The sequence below is a fragment of the Anomalospiza imberbis genome, chromosome 10 (assembly GCF_031753505.1).
Source record: "Anomalospiza imberbis isolate Cuckoo-Finch-1a 21T00152 chromosome 10, ASM3175350v1, whole genome shotgun sequence".
NCBI classification, from domain to species: domain Eukaryota; kingdom Metazoa; phylum Chordata; class Aves; order Passeriformes; family Viduidae; genus Anomalospiza; species Anomalospiza imberbis.
In genome coordinates, this window is record NC_089690.1 from 8,166,304 (window position 1) to 8,184,390 (window position 18,087).

General features: G+C 38.7%; 1 protein-coding gene across 9 annotated transcripts in view; it reads left to right on the top strand.

Annotated features, from left to right (window-relative positions):
- ATP11B (ATPase phospholipid transporting 11B (putative)) overlaps window positions 1-18,087 on the top strand; it is a 65,199-nt gene that overhangs the window by 45,044 nt on the left and 2,068 nt on the right. For 2 of the 9 annotated variants that reach the window (XM_068200386.1, XM_068200389.1), the window contains 4 exons: window positions 217-320; window positions 946-1,111; window positions 12,434-12,567; window positions 16,161-17,245. In XM_068200386.1, coding sequence (XP_068056487.1) covers window positions 217-320; window positions 946-1,111; window positions 12,434-12,567; window positions 16,161-16,242 — 486 coding nt within the window. In that variant the 3' untranslated portion in view covers window positions 16,243-17,245. Of the gene's footprint in view, window positions 1-216; window positions 321-945; window positions 1,112-4,947; window positions 5,034-7,243; window positions 7,320-9,188; window positions 9,312-12,433; window positions 14,776-16,160; window positions 17,246-18,087 lie in introns of those variants that run through there. The other 7 variants (XM_068200385.1, XM_068200387.1, XM_068200390.1 and 4 more) reach the window with 6 other exon arrangements.

Genomic DNA, 18,087 nt, shown 5'->3' on the forward strand with positions numbered 1-18,087 from the left:
TTAAATTGATTCTAAAGTTACTGATTCTTGAGGGTTCCAGATAAGTGACTTTTATGTTTAGTTTCAACAGTGGTTGAAATTTTTCTTAAGTTTTTGTGTGTTACAACAATATTTAGTGTTTGGGCTGGAAGTTCATAAGTGGGTTCTGACTGATATTTATAATTTTCTGTGAAGTGGGTGGAAAACAGAAGCTCACTGAAGTTATCTCTGTTTTAGATGGCACTAGAAACTCACTTCTGGACATGGATAAACCATTTTGTTACTTGGGGATCCATTGTATTTTATTTCATATTCTCCTTGTTTTACGGGGGAATTATCTGGTAAGTGATTTTCCCCTCGTCCTTTTTATCACATGTAATATCAGTGAAGATAAAAAACACTGAAATATTGTGTTCTACCATCTTACTCTGAATTTTGTGACAGGTTTGTGATAAAAAGGTTTTGAATCTAGACTGCCACTTGCTCTTAGTGATTCTTTGAAAAATTTAAGTGCTGCTGTGCTGTCCTGTGCTCAAGGACACACAATATTGTCTCTGACAGCCTGTAACTATAAAGGCATTTTTAAGAAGTGAATAGGTTTCCAGAGGTGCTATGTAATAGGTGAATAATTGCAACAGAAATAAAGATGCTGGGGTTTGAATCAGTAAAGTATTTTTGCTTGTAATTTGGAGTCTGAAGGGATAGATTGGTGATTGATTCTCTGCAACACAACTTAAATCTAAATAAGAACCTTCTCCTCCAAAGTTCAGTACCCCCTTTCTCTGGAGCTCATTGGCAGGTCAGGTCTGGCAGGTTGCTGGAGTCCACATGGCCATGGTGCAGTTGTGACTCTTCATCCTGAGTCTCTCTGCTTGATGTAAAATAAGATACACTTGAGACAGCCTGTGCTGTACTTTTGTTCCTAGAAGTTCTTTTTGGTAATTGCCACTTCTCTTAACTTTTCAGGCCATTTTTACATACCCAGGACATGTACTTTGTATTTGTTCAACTGTTGTCAAGTGGTTCTGCTTGGTTTGCCATAATCCTCATAGTAGTTGCTTGTTTGTTTATTGATGTTGTGAAGAAAGTGCTGTACAGACATCTGCAACCAACAACTACTGAAAAAGCTCAGGTAATGTTATGCTTTTGTATCCAACTTGACCACTAGTTACCCTCTTACATTACTGTCATATTTAGTTCAGAGAAGTGTTCTCATTTTGAAATACAATTGTTAATTTCAAAGTATGAAAGTGAGGACACCATTTTACAAGGCAGTAATGTTTATGTTTATTATTTGGTAGTAAAAAGAATAGAATTATTTTTGAAGGGGTCACTCAGTCATTTGCATCTCAGTTTGCAGCTGTATGCAAGGGTCACACTGCACATTTTTATACAGCTTTATAGATGGTAACTTACTTTATGTCTAAGTATTAGAAGCTACTGCTCTAATTGGCACTGAATAGTTCTTAAAATGTGGTGGAAACAGTAATTGTAAAAATTACTTTAGTAAAACTTGTTTTAATTAGTATTTCTTAAATCTCAATCATTTTATATGCTGTGCATTTTATTGTTGATTCTGTAGTTAAACCTAATTACCCATGTGACAGTTTGACAGATTCATAGACAAGGTCTAAAGTTATGCTGTGGTAATGAAATCTCCCTTCTGCCTGACACAGGCTACAGAAAATCCTTTAAATCATTCTGGTAAGATTAGATTGTCTTTTAGGTAAATATCTCATCTTTGAGTATTTTCTTCTTTTTAGAGACAGTAATGGAGAAGTTATCCTGATCTGTTGTTCTAATAGTAACTGTCTCTCTGGTTTCATTTTTCAATGTTTTATATTTTTATACTTCTTCTGATAAACTGAGAAGGTTTCTATTACAGTTTTTGTTTTATTCACAGTTAGCTTTGTAATCAAGTTAATTTTAGCACTGATAGGTAGATTGGACTTGTCTCTTCAGTCAAAAAGGTTGTTTTAAAATCTTCTCATTATTCTTGTGTTTCTCCTGTAAATCACCCTTCTTCAATTTCACCTCGAATTTTGGATTTCACCAGTGGACACAGTATTCCAGTACAGCAGACATCAGTGCCAAGTGCAGAAATAATGAGTCCCCAGCTATATTCAGATTACAGAATAACATACATCAATAACCTGTTGTCTTCTGCATCTTCTACACATCTGCACGTGGGGATGTTGGTTTCTTTCAGGTCATTGATGAGAGGTCAATTAGCATAGAGCCAAAAATAGTGAAAGTGTATGAAGAACCCAGCTGACAGAGCTATCCCATGCACAGTGATGGTCTGAAACCTCTCAGCAGCTTTCTGTCCACCTGTGTGCCAGATGGATTTTGTGGTGTCCTAATTGCTTAATGCAAGTGGCACTGAGCTCTGTGCATGCAGAACTGCTGACTGCACTGCATCAGTGCAGCTGTCTTTATCAGTGCTGCTGTCTTTAGCATCTAACCTTGTAATTACTTCGATGTGAGTGCACGTTGATTTATTTAAATTATATTACCCTTCTAGTATGTGTGTTAAAAAAAATATCCATGTGAGACTTTCTCTTAATTTGCCTAGGATCAACATCAAGCTGACAAGCCTACCTAGCAAAACTTTCCCAGTAGACCCTTTCAAAAATTGGAACATTGGCTGCTTTTTCCTGTCTTGGAATTTAGTAGCTAAAAGCCAAAGTAAATAACCACTGGCTTTCATAAGACTGTTCAGATAGACCTGGTAAGGCTCTGGATTGCACATTACTGCGCTTCTTGGGTTAGATTGTCTGTAGGCAATGATATTTACCTATCTTTTTTTCTCTCTTCAAAAACTAGTGGCAATATTTATCAAACACTCTCTTTCCTTCCTTGCTGTGCATCACCTGTTGCTGTCTGGCACAGTATTGGTGTGGTTCTTGAGGTTTTTCATGTTCTTGAAGTGCTTGAATTAAAACCCTAAGAGCCATGTGGATTTTCCTGCCTTTATCTTTATATTTCCTGCTACATTCTCTTGCTTTAGGGCTCCTTTCTGAAGATTTTTTGGATTCGGTTTAATGCCATTACAGCTGTGCAAAGACACAGTAGGACTTCTTATTTTTAAGAAGGAATCTCGATGAATATCTTAACTCCTTTCCTGTGGCTATAGCTTGATTCTTGGCCATGGGAATTTTGCTTTGTGCATCTCTGTTGGTTATCTTTCTGCTTTTTCCTTATTTGCTTTCTACTTTGCATTTGACAGAGTCAGCACTGAGGTCTCTGTTTACCAAAATACTGTCTTTTCTCTGAAAATTCTTAATTCCTGATGCTGCAAAGTCAAGGTATCTGAAATGGGATTTGACCAGAAGTTCTTCAGCAGCCGTCCATTGGTTTCTCTTGGTGTGTCTGATAGTGAAAATATAGCTACAAATGTATTTGCAAAAAGAAGGTGCCCCTTTGTTCCTTTCTTAAGGTTTAATCTGTTGAGATTTTTCGACTCTTGCTTTAATAGGACAGTCATCTTCACTGGATTTCATTCACTGTTCTTGCAGTGGGGAAGTGGATATAACTAAAGAGGAGCAGATGATTAGCTTATCGCATTTGTTGTCAAGAAGTGACAGAATGCTTCTTTTATGATCATACCTCATAATTTGTGTTTAAAATTCCTAGTAAATATTTTTCTTTCTGTTTCCAAGGAGAGGAAGAGGCTGACTTCCAGATAGAAAGGGTTTGGAGAATATCTTTGACCTAAAAACTGAGTGATGACTGATGCTAGTGAATTCTGTGGAAGTCATTGAAGGAGTAACTATGGAACTTTGTGTATTATCTTTTAAAATTATTTTTCATAGTGTAGATGCACCCCCATAATCATGTTTAATTACTCATTTTTAATTGTAGGACTACACTGGTATATTTTCATACTGGGGGAAAGAAACAGCTTGGTTTATAGTTACTGTGTTTTTATTATGGCAAGATTAATTGCTACATGCCCTAGTTCATTGTTTTTAAATGGAAACTTTTTAGGTTATTTGTTTCTGTCTGCCATAATTTAAATTCTAAACTAATCCTAGAAGCAGTGAGCAAAACACACATTTCTCAGCTGAAAATCCTTGCCCTTACTGTTTTAATTTTTGAGAAATTTTTTGTGTGTGACTCACCTTAGTGCTCTGAATTCACTATATCTGTAGGAATCTGCCTTACCTTGATTTTATATCTTTTATTTTAGTATAAGGTGATAGCATCAAGTATGAGTTTGCCTCTGATCTGTTAGATGTTACATGTAGATAAGTTATTCATAAGAGAGCAGAGAAATTTAACTGATATGAGAGAGAAATTTGATAGGCTTTTAAATGTAAATATTGTTTTTTTCACAGCAACTTAAATCTCAGTCATTCATTTTAGGAAACTAAAAATTAAAAATTTGACAGGCAAGCATGAGTTGACTTTTTTAGAGGATGAACTTGGTTAACTTTATGTTCCTTAATGTACTTAAGGTGAATGTATGTTACTGTGTTTTATTTTAGTTTTGATGTGTTTCAAGGGTCTTTTGCTGGCCTAAAGAAAAGCCGTCTTATGTTTCACTGAGGTCCGTTGCCCTGAAGTAGTTTGTGGGCAATTTCTCAATATAGGTCTGTTACAGAATCTTACAGGAGGAATTGGACAGTAAGGAAAGTGTGAATCAAAATATGAATCTTGAGGTAAAGATAATTCACAGCACTATTGAGGAGAGAAAGCAATGCAGAATAAAGGTGTCTGGTAAAGCACAGATACAAAAGTGTGTAGGCCTTTTCTCTCAGTATGAAAGCAAAGGTGCATTAAGAATGGTCCTGCCAAACTGGCTGTGATGGTCCCAGGAGCTGTCTTGAAGGTACCAGGCTTGTGTTCTGTATATGATGTGTATTCCACTTAAATAACAATGTGTTGTCCTGTGTCTTTCTCTTAGAAAATTACTGCTGCTACTTACTGACATGTATGTTCCATCCCTTCTCTGTCCAATTGTAGATGTACTCCAACAGAGTTGCTTTAAGTGACGAGTTCATCGCACTGCAGCCATTGTCCAGGGCAAGGAATCAGCTGAGCAAAATTAGGTAGAGTAGGAGGGACAGTTCCTCATCAACTCTTATGCATGCTCAAGGTGAACTAACCAGTGCTGAGAGAGATGGGAAGAGGCATGAATATTTATTAGTGGGGTGAGAGGGCAATACGTGTAGTGCAGAAACATTCAGTTTGGTGATTTCTTGGCTTTGCTCTGTGTTTCTGAGCCAAATGCTTCTCCTAAGTAGCATGTGTTGGACGTGCTTTTTTTTTTTTTTCCTAGGAAAAAACATCCCTAGCATGATGTTCAACTTCCAGTATAAAGATCAGCTGTTCTTGCATCCATTTTTAAATAATTGTAGTTTCTAGCATGGTTATAATGCTTTTGATTTCTTTATGATAAAAATTAACAGTGCATTTTGCATGCTGGATAATTTCAGTTTATAAGGCTGTGACAGGAAGATCCATATACTTCAGGCAGGAATTTCTTGCAAGTTATTTGCCCATTTTAATTTGCTTTCAATTGTGTCGAAAGAGCAGATAATGTTTGAAGCTTGGGTGCGTCCATACCCTTGTGCAGCTGAGGCTTTTTGTGTCTGTTTTGTGCAGCTATAAAGTGAGTGTTGTTTGTTTTCAATGTGTATAGATACATATTCCAAAAGGCATTTGGCTACAAAGTCCCAGAAAATTATTCAAAACAAGATCAAAGCATCCATGTGTCTGTGTAGGTAAAACATGATTCTGCAACTCTTCAAATGCACTGAGTTCAGCACATGAAATGCTGTCAAATGCTGATTCTCTTTTGTAAGACATAAGCATTCATATGCATCAGCAATGTCTCAATCTGTTTAATTCCACATCCTACAGCAAGAATTAATGCAAAGATCTGATTCCTTTTAAATATTTTTCAAGGTGACTTTGTTGTTAAAAACATGCAAATAGGTGCCTAGGAGAACCAACTAACCTACATTTTAGGGGCTTAATTGCTGTTTGTTTAACAAAAGAGAAAAGTTTTGTATTTCCTCTGAGAGTGCACTACAACTTTACAAGGCAAAACTTGAAATGGCCATTGTGTTGTGGTGTTAGTGGCCCCAGTGGGAAACACAACACCTTGGATTTCCAAACAGCCAGGGGGACAGTGATGGGCTGGTTTAATTTTGTTTTGTTTTGAATTCAACACTTAATAGCTTTAAAACAGGCAAAGTACAGTATAGCTTTTGAAAACTGTTAAACTTAACAACATATTGGGGAGGTTCCTCTGCAAAAGCCTTTACAAGTTAGCTTTTCTAATTCTTAGTTTATCTAATTCTTAGATATCTTGGTTTATCAAGTTACCTTCTAAAAACTGTGGATAAGTGTATGTAAGTTTGTTTTCTCAATTAATTATTAAAGTGAATCACATCACATATAATATCTACACCAAAGGTTTTAGAACAGAAAATTCTGTTAAAATTTCAAAAACTAAACACATCTTAGTGGTTATACACCTGGATAGTGGAAGAAAAATAAAGCTGTCTAGGAATGCAGCACTGTAGCCATTAAAATGCTAAGACCAGGAGAATCCTTGCTAACATGAAGTAATTTTCTTCATTTTAAACTTAGGGAAGAGTTGAAAAAAAGGGAAAATCTGTTTTGTCCATGAGTAACAAATGACTATGCAGATCCAATTCTCTTGTAAGTCAGAATTTTTGCACGTGAGTATCTGATAGTACCTGAAGGTCAAGCACTGGCTGCTTTCTAATGTGAAGTTGAGCTTGTAAAGTGCAAGTTCAGAAGTTATCCTGTGGATCCTTGCCTAAAACAGTGAAATTGAAAATCAACTGATAGACAGAAACTACTCCCTTCACTAAACTAAATAAAATCTAATTTGAATGAAGAGCAGGAGTTGGTTTCTGTGGTTTTCCCAAAGCAATAGGGCAAAGAAGGCAAGGAAAACTATAGGAGCATGAAACAAAACAGCTGCCTGGTGAATATGTAACTGTAAAGCAGCTAATCTGTCACACCTCATTTGTACATGCTCACCCAGGGATTGCATCCTTTGTGACTGCAGAATGCATGGAGGTTGATGAACAGACTTTGGCAGGCTTTTGTTGTTCGTAAATATGTATTAAAAGTCTCAAAAGGAGCATAAGTCCAGGTTAAACTGAGTTATGCCTTGTTCTGCCAAAATGCTTGCTCTTCTCTTGAGATCAAAAGAAGACTTCTTTTATGAATGCAAATTAAAAGAGAAGTATGATGTTACAATATTTTTTTATTTCAGTAGGCTTCACAGTGTGCAAAAAATATTCAAGTTTATATTGAGTACATCGGTGATGTACAGTTAAGATCTTTGAGGGAGATCTTCTAGGTGTCCAGGTGATTCTTGTAAGTCAGAATTGCAGTCTTGTGTGTGCCTGTTAAAGTCTTGCCTCTGAACTTTAGTGTCCCTTTTGGAACATGGGATGAAAAGGAGATGAGGCAGCACAGGCAGGTGCAACAGGTGTTGTGCTTAGCTGGAGTCTGGCTGAGCACTGCTTTCCTTCATAGGTGTCCCTCCTCTTCTTGGAATGTGTGAAATATATAGCTTAGGGTACTATAACTGGGTCCCACTGTATCTCATTCCCTGTTTTTATCTGTAAAGAAAGTGTTCTGTGTGCATGTATGTCTTCTACATGTCCTGTGCTTTGTAAGAACTGTCTTAAGAAATCTTAAGCCACATTTGGGAAGTGTTGCTTGGACAGATGTTTTAATTGTACTTACTGATGGGATTAACTGTGTTTACAGAGTTCCTACGTTTGGACAGTGTGTTATGAACTGTATCCAGATCTGGGGAAATGTAAGACACCAGAAAGGGTTTTATTTACAGAGAAGGCTGTCAGTGCACAGTGTTGTATCTGGGGCTCCGGAGCATTTACCTTGTCACAGCCAAACCCTGTTCTTTCCCCATCTCCAGCCCCATGAGTCTGTTGTTGCCTGGTTTTCCCTTCATCTCAGTCCAGATCTGCTCTTTAGCTGTCTCCAGAGCTTCAGGCTCCAGGCCCTGCCTTTAAGGCCTTCATTCCTTGTCCGTATTTTTAACTCCAGCTCCTGTTCCATAGGATTCCCCTCTACAGCTTTCTGGTCTGACCCAGCCCAGCTATGTCAAGTCGAGAGCAGAGAGGTCTCTGTTCCTTTTACAACCTATGTTTTCTGTAAGGAACATGCAATTTCTGAGAAAACTCTCCCAGTGGAAGCATGAATTCCCACTAGTGAGGTGTGCCAGAACACCTTGATGTGCTGCACTTTGATCAAGGGTGATCTCTTCCTTTTCAGACCTGTTCATTGTGTTAGCATAGCTTGGTGTTGATCTGTAGGCTAATCTACAGAATCTATCACAGGAAGATGAGGAAATGAGGGAAGAATGCACCATTTTGGATGTGACTTCAGTCACAAAAGCACACATACTATTTACCTGAAGAAACCTTTGTCTAATGACTTGGAAATAATGAAATAATTTGGCACTTGTAGGTTCATTTAATACAAAGTGTAGAAAAAGTAGTGATAAAAACATCATGGCAGCAAAGTTGTTAGATATTTACATTCCTATATATTTTCTTTAAAAATTTTAAATCTAATAGTTTGGGATTTTGGTATATGGTATATTAAGGGTTAAAGATAGAGATTTATGCTAGGGAGCAAGTTTTAACTTAATTGTGGAATAGCAATAACCATCTCATATCAATTTTCTAAAACATCCATGTGGCATCAGAGTGTTGGCAGCTGGGACCTGGGCTCAGGAGAATACCCTGCAGTGCCCTTAACTTGGTGTAGAGGATTAAAAACATTCCCTGTTCCTCAAAGCCTCAACTTTTCAGTGTGATTAAATCTTGGGTTGAAATGTCTGTCTTGTGGCGTATGGAATAACCTGCAGTAAGACTAACAAACTGAAATGGTCCTTTCTGTTAGAAGAGGGAAAACAAATAAAACTCCAAAATGTAAGAATGTTAGATTACAAATTTGTTGGGTTTCCTTCTTGTAGTCTCTAGAGCAAAAAAGGCCAAACACTTTTAACACTTGGGTGCTGAGAAACTGCATTTGATCCACCAAAAATAAAAATTGCCTCTTGACCTTGTAAATATGCCTTGTTCTCTCAAGACCAGACCTGTGAAAGTTCTTGTAACAATGGTAACTGTTTTCAAGCAATGCAAGCACGGTGCTTTATAAGATCTGTTGCTTTTCTGTCCTTCCAGATGGAAGAAGATAAGGGTTCAGTCAGCTCAGCATGTGACTTTGCTGAAAGCAGGCACAGAGGGGAGGACAGTAGGCAGCTGCTAGACCCATCTTGCCTGCCCGACAGTTCTTACCTCCACTAGGTAGTACTCCCACTGTACCCTAATGTGTGTGTATTTATTTACATATCTCATACAGAGACAGTCATTGAGCCATCTCCAAAATACCCATATTTTTGGCATCTACAAGAAAAATTGCATCATAGAATGTTGGTTTGATTTTTTTTTTTTGCTTTATCAAGCTGAATCATTCTTTAATTCTGCATCTCAGTTGCTTTTTGATTTATTACGTCCACTGGGCCATTCTCATATGAAGTATTTTGTTTATTGAGATTCCAGATCTTACCTTATGAACATACTCTATTTGCCACCCAAATATTAATAATATCTGGTATTTCTCTATACTCATTAATTTTTTTAAAGCATTGTCTCTCCTGCCTTGTGTTTCCTGATGGTTTGTTTCAGGTCTCCAGGGAACATTATGCCTTCCTGCCTTGCTATGCCAGGTTTTACTTTGGTATACAATTATGACCATAATTGTCCTCCACAGAGAGAAAGTGAGAAAAGGAACTCTCTAGCATATGTATCTTCCTTCCAGGTTGTGGATGTAAATACAAAAATCCATGTTCACCAGGCAATGATAAACAATATATGTACATATAAAATTTAGTTAGGTTTTTTGTCCTTAATGTTCTCACAGCATTTCTTTACACTTAACTGTGAGTTTGACAGGACAGAATTGTTGTTTCCAGACTTACGTAAGGTCTCATTTGCCATTTTTTAAAAAAGAGATACTAGCTTTTCCAGAAGTTGTGATTCAAGCATGATCCTTGCTTTTTGTATCTAACTTGTGAAGAAAAAGGAGATTCTCCAAAAAAAGAGACATTAGACCTCCGAAATCCAGAGCTGAGGGTTTGCTCCTTGGAAGCTCCTTTGGGTTACTCTCGGTTCCTCTTTCTAACAGTCTTTGGATAATATCCAGGACTCCTGGCTCTCAGGGTAACAGATTCTAAGGAAAAAATGCTCTGGTTCATCTGATCCAGCATACAGCCACTGTAATGTGACTTTCTGCAGTAAATTTAAATGTCTGCTTGAGCATTATAGATGAACTAAATACTCTGTTTGAAATCCTGAGAGTAGCAATGTTTCAGTTTTGTATTGCTGTGGCCACGGCTGTGAAGGTCACTCCATCTGCAGCAGGGGGTTTGCCTGCTGACCTCCAGATGGGAGTTCCTTCTGCCCTGTGTAATCTCTTGTGTCACAATTCTGGGAGCACAGTCTGAGGCTGCTCTGAAGGTCGTATTTGCTGGTACTGCAGTGCTGCAAAGTGTGCTGTTCCTGATTCTGGTATCTTCTGTGGCACTGCAGCTGGGACCAGTCATGGTGGCCATCACATGAGGGTGTTCAGGGACTCAGGCTCTGTTGAGGTGTGTTTTGTTTTGTTTGTCTTTTAACCAGAACCCTTTTCAGACCTGTCACTTGCAAAATCTTCTGTTTCTGCCTCTCGGGTACAGAAGTTCATTGTCACACTAAATGTTCCTTCTGTGTCCCAAAGACCCCCCAGATGAGTGTGTGAGATAAAGTGTGTTCTGCCTGTACTCAGCCATGGCCTCTGCAGTGCAGCATCCACAGGATCAGGGGGCTCTGTTTGTAGAGCATCCTGTACATTCCAACAGCTGCTGAGTGACAGTTCTGTGAACATCACAATGAGCGGTGTGATGGGAAGGAAGGTCTGGAGGGGCTGTGGGGAATGTGGCACAGGGCTGAGGAAGGGGCAGGCACAGGAAAGGGTGCATGGAAACAGTTCTGCGTGTGTTCCTCCTTGTCCTACCAGCTGAGATTTTTCTCTTGTATTTCCAAAAGCCTCTTGTTTCTGTTAGCTGCCTCTTCTTTGTTCTGTAGGCTGTTCTTCTGTTGCAAAGCTGTAAATGTGCCCAGCTGCCTGTTTAGGGGGATTAGGAAAAAGAGTGCGGCCACTCATAGTAAACCATTGCCATAGGGAGCTCTTGAGGTTCTTTGCTTTCCTTGCAGTTTTTGGCAACTGTGGGTGGTGTGGAATAAATTCAGGCTCAAAAAATAGAATTTTCAGACAACATTCAGTGACCTTTGGTGTCACAGTGAAAAGTTGTGGGAAGGTCTGAAGTGAGCTGTATCCTGTCATGGACTAAGATGCCTCCTCCCAGAATTCTTCTTTCTCCTGGTGTGAGGAGAAGGTAAAGTTCAGCCTCTGTGTTAGTATTTGTTTGACAGGATGCTCTCATGGAGAGTTTAAAATTAAATTTAAAAGCATCCCCACACTTCACGTTTTTATTTTTTTTTTTGGAATGGTTACTGAAGTCAGTTTAAGATATTCTCTCTGCAGAAGCAGGAGATTCCAGTTATGCTGCAGTTGGTGCAGCAGTGCTGTAGAGGAGCACACTGGTAGGTGGCACTTACACCCATACATCTGTTGCTGCTTTCTTTTCATTTTATTTCTTTTATTCCTTTTTTTCCTCACCTACAAAACATGAGCTGTTGAAAGATTTTGTTATGCTAATGCTGAATTATTCTTCATGCTGGCATGAACTTGACAGAACCTTTCTGACATCAGCCTTGTTTGCTTTTGGATAAACCATGTTCACACAATCAGGAATGTGCTTTTGTTCTGTACCAAGCCAAGGGTATCTATGGTAGTGATATAATGTCAATTATTCTAGGAAGTTGCATCGTGTGCTTGAGGAAGAATTACTTGGGATCAGGTTGCTGTGTTGTATTCTGCAGCCTGAAGCTTTGTCTTGATAAATTTCCCTTAAAATAGGGCTGAGCTGTTATAAATTGTTTTAGAAGTGAATAAATTGCTGCAGAGGTGAATCAAGGCATCCCAGCGGGAAGTGCATGTGCTCTGCTGTGGGTTTGGTGGAGGGAATTCCTGAGCAGTTCATTTCCAGGGTTAGGCAGATGTGGTGCCAGACCATTTCCATGCGCTCTACAAGGCTGCACTCAAACCTTGGGAAGAGCAAATTTTAGTGTATGTAGACCTTAGGGAGTGGTAATATTATTATTGTAGTTTTCCTATAAAATTGAAAAAAAATTCAACACTCTGCCTTTAAGAAAACCTGCTTTTCCTAAGTGTTTTTTTCATTGCTAGAATTTGTGAGTACTGATTTTACTTTTTTCTTTTTTTTTTCTTTTTTTCTTTTTTTTTTTTTTTAATTTTTTCTTTCCAGCTTACTGAGGCAGGTTCAGGTATCAACTGCTTGGACTCCATGTGCTGCTTCTCAGATGGGGAAACAGCATGCACATCTGTTAGAAGAATGCTGGAACGACTGATGGGAAGGTGTAGCCCAAGCCGGGTCAACAGGTGTGGCATTTCTCTCAATAGCCTTTGCTGCAGACGATTCTCCTATAAACTGGAACCCGATGAGCCTGCAGCAATAGATGTCTAGAAACCAGCTGCAGGTTTTGCTTATCTAAGTAGAAAATGCAACTCTTTATTGTACTTTTTTCATCCTAAAAGATTAGCTTCTTCTTTCTTTTCGAGTGGTTTCTTTTGGGATGGGGAGCGCAAAAAGTTTTCGAAAGATTTCTGTTAAAGTGTTTAGTTTGGCTTTACGAGCTCTTGTGTTGTATCTATCAGAATTTCTCTTGATTTGTACATTCTTCTCTTGAGAAAGTCAAGCCTTGCTCCTATTTTTGTTCTCCTTTTTATGATTACTTTTATGCCTTCACAAATCAGGAGTTGTTTGTAAAGTCGAAAGATTTTTCCCTTTGGTTCTTGATGTACAACCTCCAAATATTTACCTTGGAGCTTGCATTACTCCTGAAGGTATACAAAAGGCTCACATTCCCCCCCTTAAATCTAACTTCATTGTTAGGAGGAGAGCCTTTAAATCTTTCAGCCATTGATTGATATGAAGATGAAATATTTTTGTAGTATAACTTTTATAATCTATTTCTAAAATCAGAGTGATTGTCAGAACAGAGTCTTCAGGTTCTAAGAATTTTCAATGTTTTTTGGGTTCCAGAAGGTATATTGTCAAAATCATGTGTGCCATTCCAAAGTTTATGCTAATTAAATCTTTCCTTCACAAACCACATGTGAAACAAACATCAGTGGGGTAAAAGCATGCTGAGTAATTGAACATGTCTGCAGAGCAACACTGCTCTTGCAGTCAGCCCAGCTGGGAGAGGAGCTCTCACTGAATCCTCTCATGTGCCATCTCCCCATTTCCAAACAAAGAGGGATAGCAAACAACTATGGAAATATTTGGGGGTAGAAATAAAAATAGTCTTTTGTACATCGTAATCTCTGTCCCTGAATGATATCACAGTCCTTCATTGGTCAAAAGGCAAACCTGAAAACACTGAACTTCACACATTTTCAAGGAAACTCATTTTGTATTTGAAGAACTTTCTCTTTCAGTTAAAGGTTGTGATATCATTCATTGGGTATCAAATCTCGTGTGGGTAATTTACCCTGACAGCTTTGTCAGCTCTGATTCTGCCTTTAGGTATTGCCTGGTCTGTAGCTCATCTCTGTTGGAGCTCCTGTGTTGAACACAGTGTCTGTGCTTTCAGTCAGTCTCTCTCTTCTGGCTTGCTTATGAAATTTATTCAATGTTTCTACAAGTCTAGGGTATGAGTATGCAAGAAGTTTCATTCCATATGAACAATGAACTGTTACAATTAAGTACATTTTTAATTCAAACTTGCTGTGTAGAAAGCGGGCATGATGTGTAAAATAAACAGTTTAATAGATTTTTTAATGTACAAGGTGAGCATTTAATTGGTCTAAAAATCAACATTTTGGTAGCAGTTGCTCTGACTTTTCTGGGGTTTTTTTCACTTCTCTGTAAAACTGTGCTTTCTAAATGAGGAATTTCTCATGCTAGTTTGTTTCACTTATTGTTGTCTAATTAGGGCAGATTGTTAGTTAACAATTGCCTTAGTTACCTGTAGTCTTCTTAGAAGGTAGGTATTCTTTGTTTTGTTTTCTGCAATGTATTTGCAGTTTTACAATTTTCTCTTTGTTCCACTCAAATTTTCTTTCCTTAAGAACTTAAAAATGCTTATTGAAGCTAACTCGTATTTGACAGAATATGAAACACTTCTTTCGAGACTGCTTTTTGTCAGATTTCTTCTCTGCTTACCTCATGTAGTTTTCAGATGAAGTTCCATCTAGCCAAATTATTTTAGAGTTCTTAGAACACAGACATTAGGATTAAGTTCAATGAATATGCAAAACTATCTTGGTGCTACACTAAGGACTTGAAGTTGTGTGGATTTTGCATCTGCGTCTGGTTGAAATTGCTCTGAACAATCTTCTAGTTTCACGAGATTTTTTTTTAAGTCAGTCATATTTATTTCCTCCAATGATTTCAGCTCCTTCCACTCAGTATTGACACTTAAACCTGGTCTGAAAGTCAAGGGACCATTTTCTCCCTTACACTTTTTTGCTAATATGAGAAAGTCTTTATTCATTTTTTTAAATTACCAATTGCTTAAATCACATGAAGCCGTTAGAAGTTGTGAAATGCCAAAGGTACAATTAAGAAAACTGTTGGGTGATTTTAAAATTGTTTAGGCTTTGTTCATGAGCTTGAGCTGCTTTGTTTTTTATCTAAATCTCCAGAAGATTGTGCAGTCCCCAGCAGGATGGTCTTTTGAGTACTTGTACTCTATAAAACAGCTAAGTATTCAACCAGGAAGTAGCTGCAAATTGTTTTTGTTGATTGAAGTGATGCTGATGAATATGTTTGTGCAAGTGCTGTAGAATGAAGAGCACTATTTTAAATAATGTAGCTGTAGCCAGCTGGTGTTGTATTCTCTGCTCCTGATATTCTGTCAAATACGACATTCTGTCAAATATGATAACATGAAATCAAAAACGTTGTATCAAATTTTGATAAAAACTTTGATGAATCAAAGTCGTACAAATGCTTGGAGTAGCGGGCCACAGGAATATAGTCTCTTGTGCTTAATTTACTGCTTGTAAAATGTATTTGAGAAGTATTTTCTATAGCTTCATTAGCCAGTTAGAATATAAAATGTGTGGTGTGGTATGTTAAAATGCATTTTTGTCTGTCTGTTCCATTTAATTGTCTGTCGACTTGTCAGTCACTAAAATATTAAGAATGCTGGATCACATACATCATTTGTACAGTAGGAATCATTGCTGAATTGTTGGGTCTCCCATTAGTGGTTCTTGTGTCAAGGCACTGGATGGAACAGTTCTAAAGAAACAGCAGATTTCTGACAGAGCCTAATTTGGAGGATAAGCTCGTTGTGTTTTGATTTCCTGCCTTCCAGACTTCTTCAGCTTTTCCCATACAGTCCTGTAGTGCTGTGCAGCCAAGAACAGTATTTCTTCCCAAGCAGTAATTTGTCCTCAAGTGAAAGACATTGTGAGACCCCTCTGAGTCAGCAGCTGTGACGTCTGGGGTGGTTCCCTGATGTTTTGCAGTGTAACAGGAAGGGATGAGACAGGTTCCTGGCTGTAGATAAGTTTTGCCTCGCCAGGTTCAGGCAGTGTGGATGTTTCCTGCTGGGACACAGCTGTGCCGGGTTCCCAGGGTTGGCTGTGTGCTCCACAGGGCTCTGCTGGAATGGCCTCACAGTGCCTCTGTACACAGGCAGCATTCACAGCCTCCTGAGGCACAGCACCAAAACTTCAGCTGCAAAATAGGCATAAAAACCTCTGGTTGTTTTCATTTATAGTGATGGAAATAGCTGTAGCTGTGTGCTAATTACACAGCAGGCATGAATTGGCCTCTGTTTCCAAAGGTCTGACTGAACTGCAGGTACCTACATGAAATCAGTAGATTAGTCCTTTAAAGAGGTACATTTGCCTCCTCTTGTAACACTTCTATCTTTTGCTCTCAGACTTTTCTCCTCACCTCCCAGTACACGTACAAGTTCCCAGTCAGCCAAACTTTTCTTTTATTGTTACTTTAGATCATGGAGTTCATCGGATCCCTTCTATGCCAACGACAGGAGCATCTTGACTCTCTCCACAATGGACTCAGCCACTTGCTGACAGGGACATTTTTGAATGCCTTGTGGAAGCCATGTGGTGCTCACACACCTGTAGCAGGTGCTGAGGCGAGCTCAGTGTCCGGCGTGCCCTAGGAAAGCCCAGAGGACTCCTGAGTCCAGGCAGGGCTTGTCTGGCCTGGCAAAATCTGCACAGCAATTGCTTCCAAGATTTTTTCTAGTTATATCTACAAATTGCTAAATAAGTTTTTGGTTTTTTTGGGTTTTTTTTAAGGAATGCTTCTACATCTGACCATTTGATCCTTTTTGTTGCTGTATGAGCAAGATTGGAATCCTACATTGAATACTGGAGATGTCCCTGTAGGGCAATGACAGAAATCTTTCTCCTCCCAAACTTGAGTGATCAAATTTGAATCAATTTGAATCTCCACAATTAAACTTTAAAAGTTGTGGTTTTAATGATGACCCTTCCTTTTAAATACACATTCATTTTGATCTGTCTTGCAAATGCTGTCTTAGCAGTTTGCAGATCAATTTTGTTACTTCTGTGGACAGTTACTGTATTCTGTAAGCAATCAGTTTAGTAATTTTTGAGAGTTAAATGCAATTCAAATATTTATGCTGGTGTATGAGTGGCTAATATTAGCCATTGCTTTGAAAAACACTGTTAACTGTGACAAATGAGTAATTGGGAATAATAAGGGATACAACAGCTCACAGTTCTCCTAAGGTACAATTCAGAAACCAGTCATCTTTTATTATACCCTGTATGTTTTGTTAACAGTTCTGAATCCTGACATGAAAAAATTTGTTAAGAATTGGTGGATTGAGCAGAAGTCTCACTAGCATAAATTTTTGAATTATTAGTCCTTTTAAAGTTGGGGAATTTTTGCATGTTTTGTTCTTTTTCGTGTATTTATATTCGGTCACATTGTACTTTGAAGATACAATTAATGCTTAATTATCTTTGTCTATCGGAAGGATCCGAGACCTCGATGGCAATGTTTTGATACCTAAGTATGCCAATAAAAACAAATTGCACAGTTGGAGCTCTGGGTGGTGCATCCTGCAGGTGCCTCCCCTGTCCCAGTACAGACCTGTCTGCATGGTGGGGGCTGGGGAGCAGCAACATTTCACTGTTCCCTCAGCCAGAGTGGCTGAACCCACTGCTTGTCCTGGGAGTGGAGGTGCTGCAAGGGTGCCTCAGAATGGAGCTGTTCATGGCTGGGGACTGGGAAAAGTGCTGCTGCTCCAGGACACCCCCTTTTGTCACCTCTGACAGTGACATCCCATCAATAACTGGGATACTCGTCCTGTCAGACAGTTAAAAGTGTAAAGATCCATCTTAAAATTAGCTCTGGGTAAAAACTCTAAATCTGGGCTGCTGCAAACCTGGCTGACTGTAACTGGGCTGCTGCCAGGGGAGTGCATCCCTCTTGTCATCCCAAATTCTCCCAAGCTCAGTGAGTAAAGGAACAGGTCCCACTTTCCTGGGATCACGTCCTTCAAATGTTCCTTACCTATAAACAGCTCTGCTGTTCATTTTCCTGCCCATGACTTTAACTGGGATTATTTCAGCTCTCCTTTTGGAGCTTTGTTTTTGCCTGGCAGCTTCTCTCAGACCTGAAGGCTGCAGGTACTGTGGAGTTCACAAGATCTCCGTGCTGAAGGCAACATCTGTGTAGGAAAGAAACTGTCATTGCAACTTTGTTGTTAAATTTCTAGTGACTTGAACTTGCAGCACACGAGGGATTTTCCCCACAGTTATAGGTACAGATCAGTTCAGAAATTAAAAAGCTTTAAAAATAAATTATGAGATAAGAAGAAGGAACAAAATACAGTAAACTTTCGTTTGAAATAAGTGTTTAATTCAGTGTTCACAGTGCAT